This window comes from Notamacropus eugenii, chromosome 4 (genome assembly GCF_028372415.1).
Source record: "Notamacropus eugenii isolate mMacEug1 chromosome 4, mMacEug1.pri_v2, whole genome shotgun sequence".
Classification (NCBI taxonomy): domain Eukaryota; kingdom Metazoa; phylum Chordata; class Mammalia; order Diprotodontia; family Macropodidae; genus Notamacropus; species Notamacropus eugenii.
The window spans coordinates 106,851,782-106,866,851 of record NC_092875.1 but is presented as its reverse complement, the minus strand read 5'-3'; the positions used below and the strand labels follow the sequence as shown (position 1 = coordinate 106,866,851).

General features: G+C 42.2%; 1 protein-coding gene across 1 annotated transcript in view; it reads left to right on the top strand.

Moving 5' to 3' along the window:
• The first annotated feature begins 4,051 nt into the window (after positions 1-4,051).
• Positions 4,052-15,070, top strand: part of CCN4 (cellular communication network factor 4) — a 51,908-nt gene continuing 40,889 nt past the window's right edge. The window contains exon 1 of the mRNA XM_072603012.1: positions 4,052-4,351. Within this exon, the coding sequence (XP_072459113.1) occupies positions 4,268-4,351 (84 nt within the window). The 5' untranslated portion in view covers positions 4,052-4,267. The remainder of the gene's footprint in view (positions 4,352-15,070) is intronic.

Sequence of the window (15,070 nt, the reverse complement as noted above, 5' to 3'; positions counted from 1 at the left end):
AACTATGTACCCACAAGATACATACAGGGTAAATGGGAAGCGGTGCCAGAGGAAAGGCCCTGGGAGGAGAGGGGAAGAGACTAGCAAAGGCCTCCTGCAGAAACCCCATCCTGAGGGGACCCTGGCCCCCTTTGAATGATGGGCTGAGGACCAAGGGGATCCTTGGGAGTTTGGTTGTTACTAATTCTAATTAAGGCAGCTAGGTGGTGAAGTGGATAGAGCTCTGGGCCTAGAATCAGGAAGACTTGAGTTCAAATTTGCCCTCAGTCACTTACTGGCTGTGTGATCCTGGGTAAGTCACTTAATCCTTAGTTTCCTCATCTGTAAAATGAGCTGGAGAAGGAAATGGCAAATCACTTCAGTATCTCTGCCAAGAGAACCCCAGATGGGATCACAAAGAGTCAGTCATGATGGAACAACTGAGCCACCAACATAGGCTCATTCCCATTTCACACCCATGGACAGAGAGGAGATGTCCTAATGATGATCATCATAATTAACATTTAAGGTTACCACAATGTGTACAACACAGAACCAGAGTCAAGAAGGCCTGAGTTCAAGTCCAGGCTCAGACACGTACTGTCTGTGTGGTCCTGGGCAAGTCTTTTAACCTCTGCTTGCCTCAGTTTCCTCATCTGTAATAAAAACACCTACCTCTTAGGATTGTTGTGAGGCCCAAATGAGATAATATTCGTAAAGCACTTAACACAGTGGCTTGCACATAGAAAGCCCTTTTAAAATATTATTATTCTTATCTTCATATGTGAGTATAGCTGATGGCAGCTGTCATGTGGGATATAACATAGTTGTCAAAAAAAAAAGACACCTGATTGAAGTTAATGTAGTTTCCAATACAGGAAAGACTAGGGATGCATTTAGAGAGATTTTGAGTGAATCTCCTTACTCAGGTCCCCACTGTTCCAGAATCTGTGAAAGCTGAATTCAGGAGTATCACAAGAGACAACTTTCTACCATGAGCAGAGGGGCAGCTGTCCCTGCGTCATGACTGCAAAGCCAGTAGGAAGACCCACTGTGTGTAGATGCCTCAACTGCCTGCTTTCTGATGCTTCGTATAAACTGGGACTGAACCTTCTCTTGGAGAGAAGGATAAGTAGAAACCTTCCTCAGAGAGGAACACTTGGGGCCAAGGTTTTGGCATCAAAGCAAACTTACATGGGGTGAGGCATTCAACCTCCATGAAGTCTCCATTTCCTAATCTATAAAACGGAAACAAAAGTACCACCTACCTACCCGATGGGGTTGTCATGAGAATTAAATGATATGATGGATGTGAAAAAACTTGGTAAACTATTAAGTGCTACACAAACGGATAACAATGATGAGTGTCAGCAAAGCACTACCATCTAGTGGATAGAGGAGCCAAAAGACCTATTCTTGAGTCCCTGATACTTACTAGAAGAAGAGCCATGAGTAAGTCTTTCTAACTTCTCTAAAACTCAATTTCCACATCAAAATGATATATATGAGAAAGAGCTCTGGGTTGGGAGTTAAGGATCCTGGATTCAATTCCTCACACTGCTATTTGCTTCTTGTGTGGCCTTGGACTGGACCTTTCACCTCCCAGAGTCTCAATTTCCTTAACTATCAGTATTAGATGTCAACAAAACATGGAAACTATTCCTACTCAGGGCCTAAGAAACCAGAGTTGGAAGGCAGCTGGCCAGAAAGTATACATTAAGTTCTTTTGGCCAGTTAAGTGCTGTTGTAATCTCTGGGGATATAAATACAAGCAGAAAGAAGGATATTCTAATGGGAAAAGACAATACATAAAAAGTAAGAGGGTTGAGATGGAGGTGGGGGGCATGGGGAACACTGTAGAGGAAGTATCAGTACAGCCTGGAGTCTCTCCCAGTTCTAAATCTTGTGCGTTTGATAAAACAGGGATAACTAATTCTTGTGGTGAAGGGGAAATTTGATAAAATGGGTGCACACTGGAGCTGCGATTAGTGTAGGGCAACCTGGGATTTGTCCCAAGTTGACAACCGGGACAGGGCATTCAATTAGCTGCTAAAATAGACCATACAAGGCCTTGAGCCTTTAAAGCACACTAAGCACAGATGTAGGCCACCTGGGGGCCAGAAAGAAGGAAGGAAGAATTCCAAGATGCCTCACTTCCTCTCCCCCACCCAACAAACATATAATTAAAATAGGATTAAGGAGCTAGAATGATCCAGTGGACAGAGCACTGGGCCTGGAGACAGAAAAAACCATCTTCCTGAGTTCAAATCTGGACTGAGACACTTAACACCTTATGTGACCCTGGGTAAGTCACTTATCCCTGTTTGCCTCAGTTCCTCATCTGTAGAATGAGCTGGAGAAGGACATGATAAACTACTCCAGGATATTTGCCAAGAAAACTCCAAAGGGGGTCATAAAGAGTCAGGCACAAATAGAAAGTTTCAGACACTACATTTGTAATTCTAACTATGGAGTGTTATCCAGTGCCTGACACATGGTAGGAACTTAATAAATGCTTATTGAGTGATAGAAAGCCTTGAACCTGGAGTCAGAAAACTTGGGTCTGGCTCCTGTCACTTACTAGGGCATCCTTGAACCTGATTCCTCCTCTATAAAATAAGGACTGTATTTGGGATTGTAAGGGTCAAAGGCATAACTTTCTCTGTGATTCTGAAGGGTTTGCTATAAAAACCAAGTCTCAGTCATGTTTTATTATCAGGATGTTCTAGATCAGGGGTGGTAAACCTATGGCCCTGAGGCCACATGTAGACTTTTAGGTCCTCCAGTGCGGCCTTTTGACTGAATTCAAGTTTTACAGAATAAAAACTTTTATTATTATTTATTCTGTGAAGCCTGGATTCAGTCAAAGGGCTGCAGTTGAGGACCTAGAGGGCCACATGTGACTTTGAGGTCACAAGTTCCTCATCCTCGTTCTAGATTCTGAATAGGCGAGACATTTTCTGGATCCTGAATAAGAATATCTGCCATTTTTTAACCATTTAAAGTTTACTAAGAGAAACTTCATAGAGTAAAGGAAAGAGGACAAGCCTAGGAGTCAGGATTCTTAGGACTTTCAGTTTAGAAGTGGAAGGGGACCTTGGAGGTCATCATGCACAACCTCCTCATTTTACAGTTAAGGAAGCCAGGGAGATTAAATAACTTGTCGTGGGTCACAGGACTGGAAAATGTCTGAGATGGGATTCAACCCAGGTCTTCCTGACTCCAAGTCCAACCCAACTAACCCTCTCCACTCCCTCTTCTGACTCTTGCTTGACTGTGAGACCCTGAGGAAATCGCTACACCATTCAGTGCCCCAAGCCACTCTCTAGAGCCATAATTTGAAGAGCAATTAATTATTGATCAGTATTGGTAAAAGGTATTTCCTTACCTGGAGTTCCCTGAAATGATGAAATTGGAAGGTCTAGTAAGGGGAAAAAAAGTTTGCAAAGCACTTTCCTCACTTTTACTTTTACTTTGTGAGATAGTTAATATAAGTACGATTGTCCCCATTTTACAAATGAGCAAACTGAGAATTGAGGAGGGACAGTGCCAAGGTCACACTGCCAGTAAAATGCAGAAGTCAGGATGTGACATCATGTCTCTATTGGCACTTTTCCAAGACAGTGTCCAGTCTCTCCTGAGTCCTGGTTTTCCTGCTCTAGGGAATTCCTATCATTTTCTTAGTTGGTGGGAAAGGTTTTTCTCATTCTATCTCAAAGGCTAAGCAGAATGAAGGATGACAAATGAAAGCCAGAAGTGAGGAGTGATCTAAGGAATGAAGACGATTTCGTTCTCTAACTGGGAGCTATTTGAAAATGATTCCTTGTAATCTTATCTTCTATTTCCTCCTCCTCCTCATGTTGGCTCTTGTCACCTTGTTGGGCAGAAAGACCTAACATCTAGGGATGGGGGATCCTCCTTCCCTGGGTATTTAAGCCCAAAGTGAAAAATGAAAGCCCTGTAACTTCCCCTTTAAGACCAAAAACAAGAGAGTACAGGAGGTGGGGACAGAAAGAGAGGGAGGGAAAAAGAGAGAGAGAGAGAGAGAGGGAGAGGGAGAGAGAAGGCAGGAAAAGTTTCTTCAGAGGAAAATGTGGGGCTTGTCTTTCACCCTGACGTCAGATCTGTCTTTAATAAAAACCCCCCAAAGGACCTGGGGGAAAAGGCATATCTGGCTATGTGTATCTGCCAGTCTAGGACTGGTCCCAACCTCCCCAAAAGGTGCTTCCCTTTGGAGCTGGGCTCGGAGTCTGGGTTCAATCAATGTATCTAATTCTGGCTTCCAGGGATGAGGTGGCTTCTGCCCTGGTTTATAGCGGCAGCAGCAGCAGCAGCAGCAGCAGGAGCAGCAGCAGGGAGCAGCCTTTCCAAGGTGAGTGGGAGGCTGGGAGGAGAAGGGAGGCAGTCCCAGAGAGAAAAAGCACCTCAAATTCTGGTCAGTGGTGGGGGTGATGTGGAGAAGGACTCTAGGCAAAAGTGAGAAGAAAAATGTGGGGGGGGGGGGGAACAAGGATCTGGATTGGAAGCCACCTCTGAGGATTTTCTGCTACTAGACCATGGGTAAATCATTTTACTCTCTTTGCCTTGGCTGAAAACAGGAGGATTAAAAAACAGACAGATAAAGTTATTATTTTAAGAAAAAGTGCTTCATTCCGGAATCTTTGGGTTCAATAGAAGTGTTGGCAATTTTTATAGGAAGGAGACCAAGTTGCTTAAATGTTTTGAGCCTCAGTTTCCTGATATATAAAGGGGAAACACTTCTGCTTGCCCTGCAAGAAACTTGTAATGAAAGTCAGACAGCCCTGGGAGAGTTCTGGCCCTGATTCTGACTAGTTGTACTGGGCAAGTCAAATAAACTCTTGATGCCTCAGTTTGCTCACTTGTAAAATTATTGCCAGTAATGTGTTTTATGAATATTAAAGTGCTATAGAAATGTGAACAGAAGCTATTACTCACTGCACAGAGGAAAGTACTCTTGAAAAATGTTCAAAAATGTGAATTATGATTATCTTGGTGCAGGATGATGAGGAGCTAAAATGGGGAAAGGGATATAGGAGAAGAGAAGCAGGTTACCTCACCTTTCTGAGTCTGTCTCCTCATCTGTAAAGTATGAACAATAACACACTCACTCATTGTCCACCTCACTGGACGTTCCCAAACTAGGAATCTGAGAATGGCTGTGTTCACTTGTGTCAGATCCTTCATAGCAGCCTGGGGCTAGAGCTGGATCCGACATTATATTCCATCTAGTCCAACCCTTCTCCTTTTATGTATGGTTCAGAAATAGGTTCAGAGTGGTTAAGTGACTTGCCTGAGATCACATAGGTGGTAAGCATCAGAGGTGGGATTTGAACCAAGGTTGGCGAATTCCAGGTCTCTTTTACCCACTTTACCACGCTACCTTTCTTTTGTCTTAACCTTAATTTCCTCAATTATAACATGGTTCCTCCCAGACCCAATCTCTCCCCATCCCAGGTGTGATGGAGAACAATGCAACTGGGAGCCAGGGGACACAGGACAGCAATACAAAAATAAAATGCAAGATTTTCCATTCACCCCTTTTGCATTGGTGGGGGGGGGGGGGGGGGGGCGCTTTCTCTTATTCAGCTAGGAAAGCTTTCTAGGGAAAATGCACTCAGGACACAGGGCAGACAGATAAGGTTAAGGGAAAACTTGGTCGGGGACCCAAAATAAGGCATCAATGGAGATAGAGCCTTGGATAGAGAAGATAATCTGGATACACGTGGCAGGGGCTCATCAGTCACTGGTGGCTACAGAGCAAAGTCAAATCCTGGACAAGAAGGCAGTGAGGTGGGGAGAGGCAGCAACAGACAGCCTTTGGTTCTGCCCACCCCTCCTTGGCAGGAGAAAGAGCCCAAGGGAGCAGAGAGCCTTAAAGATGCAAGATCAGATGGAAATGAAAGGAGGAACAGGAGGAGAAGGAGAGGAAGAAAGGTAGGAAAACAAGGGGGAGAGAAAGGGAAATAGCCTTGGGTGGGGAGGAAAAGGCAGACTGTGATTCTATGATGACAAGATTTAAAGGAAATAAAAGACAGAGAGTGAGAGAGAAAAGGAAGGAAGGAAGGAAAGAAGGAAGAAAGGGGAAGGATGGATCTGACTGAACTCATTTTACAGATAAGGAAACTGAGACAGCATAGGAACGTGACCTGACCAGATTGTAAGTCATAGGGGATTCTAGTCCAGCTTGTCAGACTCCAAATCTAGAGTACTTTCTCCCTCATCACATGGGAAGGAGGGTCCTTCCCCTGGGGTCCCAGTTGAATGCTAGATGAAGAAGGTAGACAGCTTAAAGGAAGTCTGCCTTTTATTTCACAGTTTAGGGCTGAGTTTTCATTGACTCATTTTATAGGCTGTGTGACAGCAGGATGTCAAGGCTGAGGGAGAAGAAGAGTGGATTAGGTGTAAGAGGGAGGGGAAAGCCTCAGGAATACCACCACTTCACTTCAAGAAAAGAATGGAGTAGGCTCCAGGCTTCAGAGAGTCAAGAAAGAGAGAGAGAGAGAGAGAGAGAGAGAGAGAGAGAGAGAGAGAGAAGAGAGAAAAGAAAGGAAAGAGAGAAAGGAAGGAAGGAAGGAAGGAAGAAAGAAAGAAAGAAAGAAAGAAAGAAAGAAAGAAAGAAAGAAAGAAAGAAAGAAAGAAAGAAAGAAAGAAAGAAAGAAAGAAAAAGAAAGAAAGAGAAAGAAAGAAAGAAAGAAAAAGAAAGAAAGAAAGAAGGAAGGAAGGAAGAAGGAGAGAGAGAAGGAGAGAGAGACAGAGAGAGAGAAAGAGAGTGAGATGTAAAGGACAGCCATGACAGCTCCAGGAGCTCCAGGGAATATGAGCTATGGTAAAGCTATATGGACAGTAAGGGCGAGGAACATGGCCCCTCCTGCTGAACCATCCTCTCAGCCCCTTCCTGGAAAGCAGGAAGCACAGACCCATGATTTTATTTATCCTCCCAAAAAACCAAAAAATAGGCTTGTTGGGTTTTTTCCTCCATTACACAAATGAAAAAGACTGAGCCTCCAAGAGATGAAGTAGTCCAGGTCACAGCCACAGGACGCTTCCAGCTTTCTCACTCTGTATCCTTGCTCTCCCTGGGGTGTACAGCACACCCCTCACCACTACTGGAGTGAGAACACCTGAGATCAATTTTTCCTCTCTAGAGATTATTGGTACATACCTCTTTGCATATTCTCTTCCATTAAATCATGAGTTCCTTGAGAACAGAGGTTTTAATTTTTCCTTTCTTTATATTCCCAGTGCCTGGCACATAGTAGGAACGTAACAAACATTTATTAACTGACTGACTGCATTCAAGTTGGGACTGTCACTTATCAGCTGTCAAACCTTAGGCAACATTAAGTAATGAGAACATTAACATTTATATAGTGCCTACTATGTGTCAGTCATATTCCTCTCTTTGGGACTCCATTCTTTCAGCTTTTGGAGTAGATTATAGGATCACCTAGATTCAGTGAAATACCTTAGAGGACATCTAAATCCAGTCTCCTCATTTTACAGTGAGAACACTGAGGCCCAGCAGGGAGAAGGGCCTTGTCCAAAGTCATATAGGAGATAGGAGCCACAGCTGAGATTTGAACTCTGGTCCTCAGACTCCAAATCCAGCATTTTTTCTGTCACCTGTGTTGTTTCTCAGTCATTTTCAGTTATGTCTGACTCTTTGTAACTACCTTTGGTAAACACCACTGGAATGGGTTAGCCATCTCCTTCTCCAGTTCATTTTACAGATGAGGAAACTGAGGCAAACAGGGCCAAGTGACTTGTCCAGAGTCACATAGCTAGTAAATGTCTGAGGCCAGATTTGAACTCAGGAAGATGAATTGTCCTGACTCCAAGTCTGGTGTTTTTTCTACTGTGCCACCTGGTCACTACATTGCCTCTAAGATGACCTCTAAAATTGTTTCCATAGCTGCTATCCTATGACTTAAACTATGAAGTAATGACAGTGATTCTATAAGCCACCCAGAGTATTATTAGTCTTAGTGCTTTAGGGTCACATCATGAACCTTAATTATGCCAGATCCTTAACTGGAACCAGACCAAAGGGTCTTGCCCTAGGGGTGCTTCTTCCCCCATCCCCGCTCCTTCTCACCTTGTGATCCTCCCTGGATAGATCACATGCCCTAAAGTCCCCCTTCTGTAGGGTCTCTTACCCCACAATCAAAGCATCCAGAGGAATGAAGGCCACTCCCTGTAGTACAACTGAATCCCTGGCACATTGTCCTCTGCAAACCTCCCCACCCCCAACCCTAAGTGAATGTGCCTCAAAAGTGGCTGAACTCTGTGTTGTTCTGTAATTTTTTTCCCTGGAAAGATAGCCAAGATATGCAGGAGAAGGAGAATGTCTATTCATCTATGTGTACACATGGGTGTGTGTCTACACACTCGTGTCTTTGGAATCATTGTCTTTGGCTCACTCATGGACTGACATGGATACTGCTATGTGGTAAAAACATCTGATATTTTGATTCTTTGATAGGTGGATGATGATGATGATGACAATAATAGCTCTTTATTCTTTGGTGGATGTATAATAATAAAAGAAATAACATTTTATTTTTTGATAAATGTACAAATAAGAGTGATAATAATTGCTGTTTTTGTTTCTTGATGGATGGTTGATGTCAGTGGTGTGCCCGCTCCTTCCATGAGCACCAAGCCCAACACATCCAGGCCTTCCCAGTCCACGCCATCCTCACCCACACCTTTCCACAAATCGTTCACAGTAGATGCACCCAATATGCCAGAGATTATTTAATCTCTGTGGGTACCAATGGGCATAGGACCCCAGATTGAGAGGAGGAAGGAACCATAGAGGTTACTGAGTCCATGTCCCTCATTTTACAGAGGAGGAAAATGAAGCCCAGAGAAGGGTTACCCAGCTAGTAACTAAGTGGAATTTAAACCCATACAGGGGTGTGTTGAAGTCAGCTCAAACAGGTTCCAGAGAGTGTATTGTTAAATTTTTAGTGTGAATCAGCAAATGATATAAATCAGGGCTTGACTTACTAAGTTTTTTGTAGTTGTGTAAACTTAAGACCGTAATGGAAAAAAATGTTAATAACACAGATTAGACCCAAAGATGTGTTATGTATAGATTTTTGAGTCCAGAGAGCCTGTTGTTAAACATTTACCAGCAGACTGCTGAACCCAAGTCTTCATGATCCCAAGTCCAACCCTATATCCACTACTCCATGCTGACTTTCATTTTCCAATGGAGCTGTTCTCCCTCACTCTTCTTACATGACCAGTCTATGTCCTGTCTGGTCGTCTAAGGTCTCCGTATCTTGGATGCAATACACTTTGACCTTACCATCAAGCAGACAGCTAAGTGGTACATAGAGAGTGATAGAGTACTGGACCCAGAGTCAAGAACACCTGCGTTCAAATACAGTCTCAGACATTTCCAAGCCACTTAACCTCCGTTTCAGTTTCTCCACTTGTAAAATGGTGGTGATAGTAGCATTTACCTCCCAGAGCTACTGTGAAAATTCAGCAGGATGATATTTGTAAAGTACTTTGTGAACTTTAAAACACTATCCAAATGTTCACTATCATCACTAATGTTCACACACACAGGATGGTCTCTTGCTTTTTATAAATTATTTGTCATTTGAGTTATTCCCATACCACAATGTTTGATTTGTGGCCATGGAGTATCATATAGACACAAAATACTGGCATTTACACCCCTCTAGAAAAGAGCATATAACTAATTGTTCTCTTGTATCTAGCACTTCAAGGTTTACAAACTGCTTTATCTCATTTGGTCCTCACAACAACCTTGTAAAATAGGTGCAATTATTATCCCTCATTTGACACAGAGGTGGTCAGAGGTAAAATGATTTGCCCGGGATCACACAGCTGGCAAATCGGTGACACCAGATCTGAACTCAAGTCTATCCACCGCACCACCATACTGCCTCAAATAAAGGATGTACTTTTAAAATATATTTCTGGTCTATGTGAGCATTTTAGACCAAACCTTCCCTCTCTTCATCCCTCACACTTCTGTCTCCTTCAAGCCTTCCTGCCTGGATTGTCCTCTCATCAGGGATATTAGAGAACAGTTCAGGGAGAGGCTATTTTTACCTTTGAGAAACTATTTGTCTCAGAGTACCCTTCTAGAAGTCAAAACAATCAATGAGGTATGATCACCACTATCTGACAAAAACTTCAGGCTGACCAGTCACTGCCAAGACAGCATTCAGGTGTGACAACTTTAAGCAGTATTGAGAATCTTTTCACAGATCAGTTCAATCAATCCATTCTGGTCATCTTTGTGACACATCTGTCTTGTGCTTACAAATAAGGATTGATTAGATTGGAGTCCAAAGACCAGGATTCAAGTCCCAAGTTCTACCCTTGAGTGGCTGTGACCTTGGACAGATTGGAGACCCTCTCTGAGCACCAGTTCCTTCATTTAAAAAATGTAGATAGTAATACTCATACTGCCCCACTTTGCAGGATTGGTGGGACACCCAAATGAGATCATCAACTTCATGACAGTGAAGGAAAGAACTTTATAAATGCAAAGCTCTATAGAAATGACAAAGGAAGTATCACTATTACCCCGGCAATCTTTGATGTATCTTCATGGCATGCTGGTAAGCCTATGTTTCTGAAGGCTATTCAAATGGGTACAAGCTCTGATGAGCTCTACCATGCTGGAAAGGCTTTAAATACAGCTCTGGCAACATACTGTGTTAGTCATTCACAAAGCAGCCACTAGAGAATTTCCTACCAGTCAGTGAATATTCTTGGCCACAGTAACTCATTAAGGCTGTCTGCTAAGACAGGTTAGGGACTGCAGTCTGCATCAGTAGATTCATTAGGATTCATTTATTAAATTGTGAGTTCCTTGGGGGATGTGACTGTCTTTTGCCTCTTTGTATCTCAGTGGTTAAGGAATAGTGCCTGGCACTTAGTAGGTTCTAATAAACATTTATGGATTGATTGGTATAATGAGTTTCACATTAATGAAATCATAGGTCTTTGAAGTATTGTTACACTAAGGAATTATTCTTCACAACACAAGGTAATTGACTTTAGAACTCCTTGCTACATTAGGAAGTGTTGCTTTTGATGGGTGATGTCTTTTGATTCATGCATAAATTGGATTTAAGTGAGGTAGAGTTGCACAAAGTTTTTGGCCTCCCTTTCTCCTCCTGAGTCATCGTAGTCCAGTGGCAGGAGAGAGTCAAGACAGCTGGTGATGGCTCAGGATGCAGTGGATGACCTTGGTATCTTTGGTGTCTAACCACACTCTGCTTCAGATGCCTTCATGGCCATTGAAACAAATTGTTCTCATCTGCCCATTCCACCAGGGAAAGTCTTCATCTTAGGGTAGACAACCCCTAACTCACCAATGGGTTTGAGAACCCTTGATTACCCTCAACCTGGTTTGACCCATCTGCCAAAACAGTTTACTGGGTGTGGCCACTGCCCAAGCTGCAGCTTCTTGGATCCACAGGTGAGAGTTGGGTGGAACAGGTGGACACCAAAGGTGGAAAGAGCCTCAAAAAGGGCTCTGCAGCCATCACACCAAAGGTACTGGTCCTCCCCGAATGCACCCTACACCCCAAGGAAGTGTTGCTACATTAAAAAGATGACCTATAGTCAAATCCTGACTGACTGGGCAAATTAACTTCTCTGAGCCTTAGTTTCCTCATTTGTCAAATGAGGCTATTGGACTAGATGACCTCTAAGGTCCTTCCAACTCTGAATTTACAATTCTATCATTCCCCAGTGCTTTTAATTAGTATTTATTCTATGTATTTGGTTGATGAGCATTTAAGAATATATGCTTCCTAAATTGAGGCACTTCTTTTATAAATTTTGAACAGATGAATTCAATTTAATAATACCAGTTGCCTATGTTCTAGGCTTGTGTCAGGATTGATTGTTGGTTAGTTAAGGACATATCTGACTTCAAAGGATGGTCACTTCCTGGAAAGGGCCCACCCCATGGACAAAGGAGAACCATTAAGTCTTAGAGTTAGAAAGGATCTCAGTTTCTTCTAGTCACTGATTCCCCCAAACTTGCAGAATGTAGAAGCTTAACAAGGTCAGAGAGGAGACATGACTTGCTTAAAGTCCTACAATGAGTTGTTGTTGAGTTGTTTCAGTTGTTTCTGACTCTGTGATCTCATGTGGGGGTTTTCTTGGCAGAGATACTGGAGTGGTTTGTCCTTTCCTTCTCATTTTACAGAAGGAGAAACTGAGGTAAACAGGGTTAAGTGACTTGCCCAAGGTCACAAACCTACTAAGTGTCTACAGCTGGATTTGAACTCAGGAAGATGAGTCTTCCTGATTCCAGAACCAGTGCTTTATCCACTGCAACACCTAGCTACCCAATAAGTTGATTAGTGGCAAAAGTAGTACAATTTTGTCTTAGGGTCCTGAATGTGAAATGGAGGAGACCTCTTTCCACCTGATCCCCTCCACAAGTTCTTTTTTAGTGCTCCCTAGCTGCCATGAACATCAGTTTATTATCCTTCAGATCTCACAGGGATGCTGTAAGGAAAATGCTTTCTAAGTCATAAGTTGAAATGTGAGCTCCTACTGTTGAATACCTCTGATGATGGAGAGCTCACTGCCTCTAACTCAGTCCATTTCATTGCTGAGCTCTTCTGACTATTTGCAAGGTTTATTGTTGTTGTTTTAAACTTATTACATATTCATGGATGATAGATTATCTATTAAGTCTCTTCCAGGTCTAAAATTCTACTAATTTATTATCCCATTATTAATGTCAGTTTAGAATGTTTTGGACTAAATCTTTAAGATTGAGATTCTGGAGAGAGAATCCTGAACTAGAGAGATCATAGTGCTGAACACTTGACATTTCAGAGGTTTTGCTTTTATAAATGGTTACCTTTACCTATTGTAGTAAAAATAAATAGAGAGGTAGATGAATGAATGAATGAATCATTGAGAGTAAAGACAGACAGAGAAATAATCTTCCCTTAGGTAGAACCCAAAGCTATCCCTAGGGTACAGCGGGAGGGAGCAATCACTCTAAATGCCATAGTTAAAAGAACCTCTAAAATGTTATAAGGACTATTATATAATGCAATTGCCCAATGACTTAGGTAGCTAGCCAATGAGAGGAAGAGAAGGTAGTGGGACTACCATATGGTAATGGAAAGGAAAAAATAAGGGAAGGGATGGAGAATAGAGCAGCTATCTAAATGGCACAGTCAATAAAGTGCTGGACTTGGAGTCAGGAAGACCTGAGTTCACTTACTAGTGACCCCAGGAATTTTACTTAACTTTTATCTGCCTGAGTTCCCTTATCTATAAAACGAGGATAATGACAGCACTTTCCTTCCCCAGTTGCTGTGAGGATCAAATGAGACATTTGTAAAGAGCTTTGCATACCTTAAAATGCATATAAATGCTAACTGTCAGTGTCTAAAAATCACCAGATTTTAAAAGTAAGTGTGACCTTAGAATATGGAATGTTAGAATACACAGGCCATAGAGTTTTAGACTTGAAAAAACTCAGGAAAAAACCATGCAAAAATATAAATTGTTAGAGCTAGAAAAGACATTTGAATAGACAACGTTAGACAGCAGAACACAATGTGAGAGCTCATAGGGACCTTGAGAACATCTAGTTTAATTTTATAAGAGGAGAAACTGAGGCCCACATAGGAAAAGGACATTTTATAGCTGAGAAGTGTTACAATGCAGGATTAGGACCCAGGTCTTCTGACTACTGATCCAGTGTTCTTGTTGAGTTCTCTCCCTTTACTATAACAAACAAATTTTTCACAATACTCCACCCCCAACCTAACTTTTCACCCCTTCAGTACTGAATCAGACTACCCACCAATGACAATACTGCACCCTTCCTTCCATGTGTGACTCTCAGGTTTCTCTTTGCCTTCTGAAGCCTCCCTTTCTCTTTTTCTCCTCTTAAGTAAGCTCAATTTAATTCAGTAAACATACTAAGTACTTGCTACATAAAGGTATGGCTCTTAGCCTGGGAATATGAAAATAGAACTGACACCAACTTGACTCTCAAGGACCTTACAATGTAATTGGAAAGAAGATGTGTACACAAATCACTATGATGGAATAGATAGGGTCTCTCTAGACAAATTGCTATGAGAAAATATCCAGTTTATCCCTCTAGGAGAAATTTAAGAAGGGAAAGATCAGTTTTAGTTGAAGTTCAGTGCCCCCAAAAGAACTGATTTTATAGATTAGATGAGGAAACTGAGGCATACTTTAGGTTATATATTATTAGGTTATATATGATTAGGTTATATATTATTTGACAAAGCTAGGACTCCCTTCTGATCCCAAGTCAAATACCCCTCCTTAGAGCTCTCTACAAAACCTAAGGTCCTCCAAAGCCTAGGACTGAATAGAGGACTCCAACACAGGCTTAAGGTCCATTCTTCTCGTGAAAGCTTAATTTGTGGTTTATTCTCCATGTTAGAAACAGCTTTGGCCAACACCTCTACAACAGTAAGGTCCCATCAGTCATTTTTCATTCACAGACACAAGTTCTTTAAGACAATTTGACCTCTTCCTTTCCTTATAAAAGAAGGAGGAGAATAAAAAGATGACCAGACCATTCTTCAGGTAGCAAACATTCACAGTATTCAGTACCTAGTATGTCCAGAGTACTATGCTGGGCACTGAGGGAGATGCAAGATTCAGACAGGATATCCTCAAGGCAATAACTTCACAAAGACCACAGAGGACTCTTGGAATGGTAGAGTTTTAGAATCTTAAGGATCTTTGTTTCACAGGTCAGGTCAGGAGACCCAGAGGGGTTATGGAGCATAGCCCAGAAGGACAGACCATAGTAGCAGACTGACTCTACCTAAAGGATTCTGTCCATCATGCACACTATACAACAAGAAGTTGCCCAGGCTCCCCAGGACAAGGAGACATATTAGAAGCCGCATTAGATTCAATATCCTGTGTCCTCCAGTTTTGTTCCTTGCTCAGCTATGGGTCAGTGATAAAATTGGGATAACAATCCCTGCCCTGCCTCATATGAGATTCTCATCTGAGTTCTGTCACCAGTAACAATATGTAATACAAT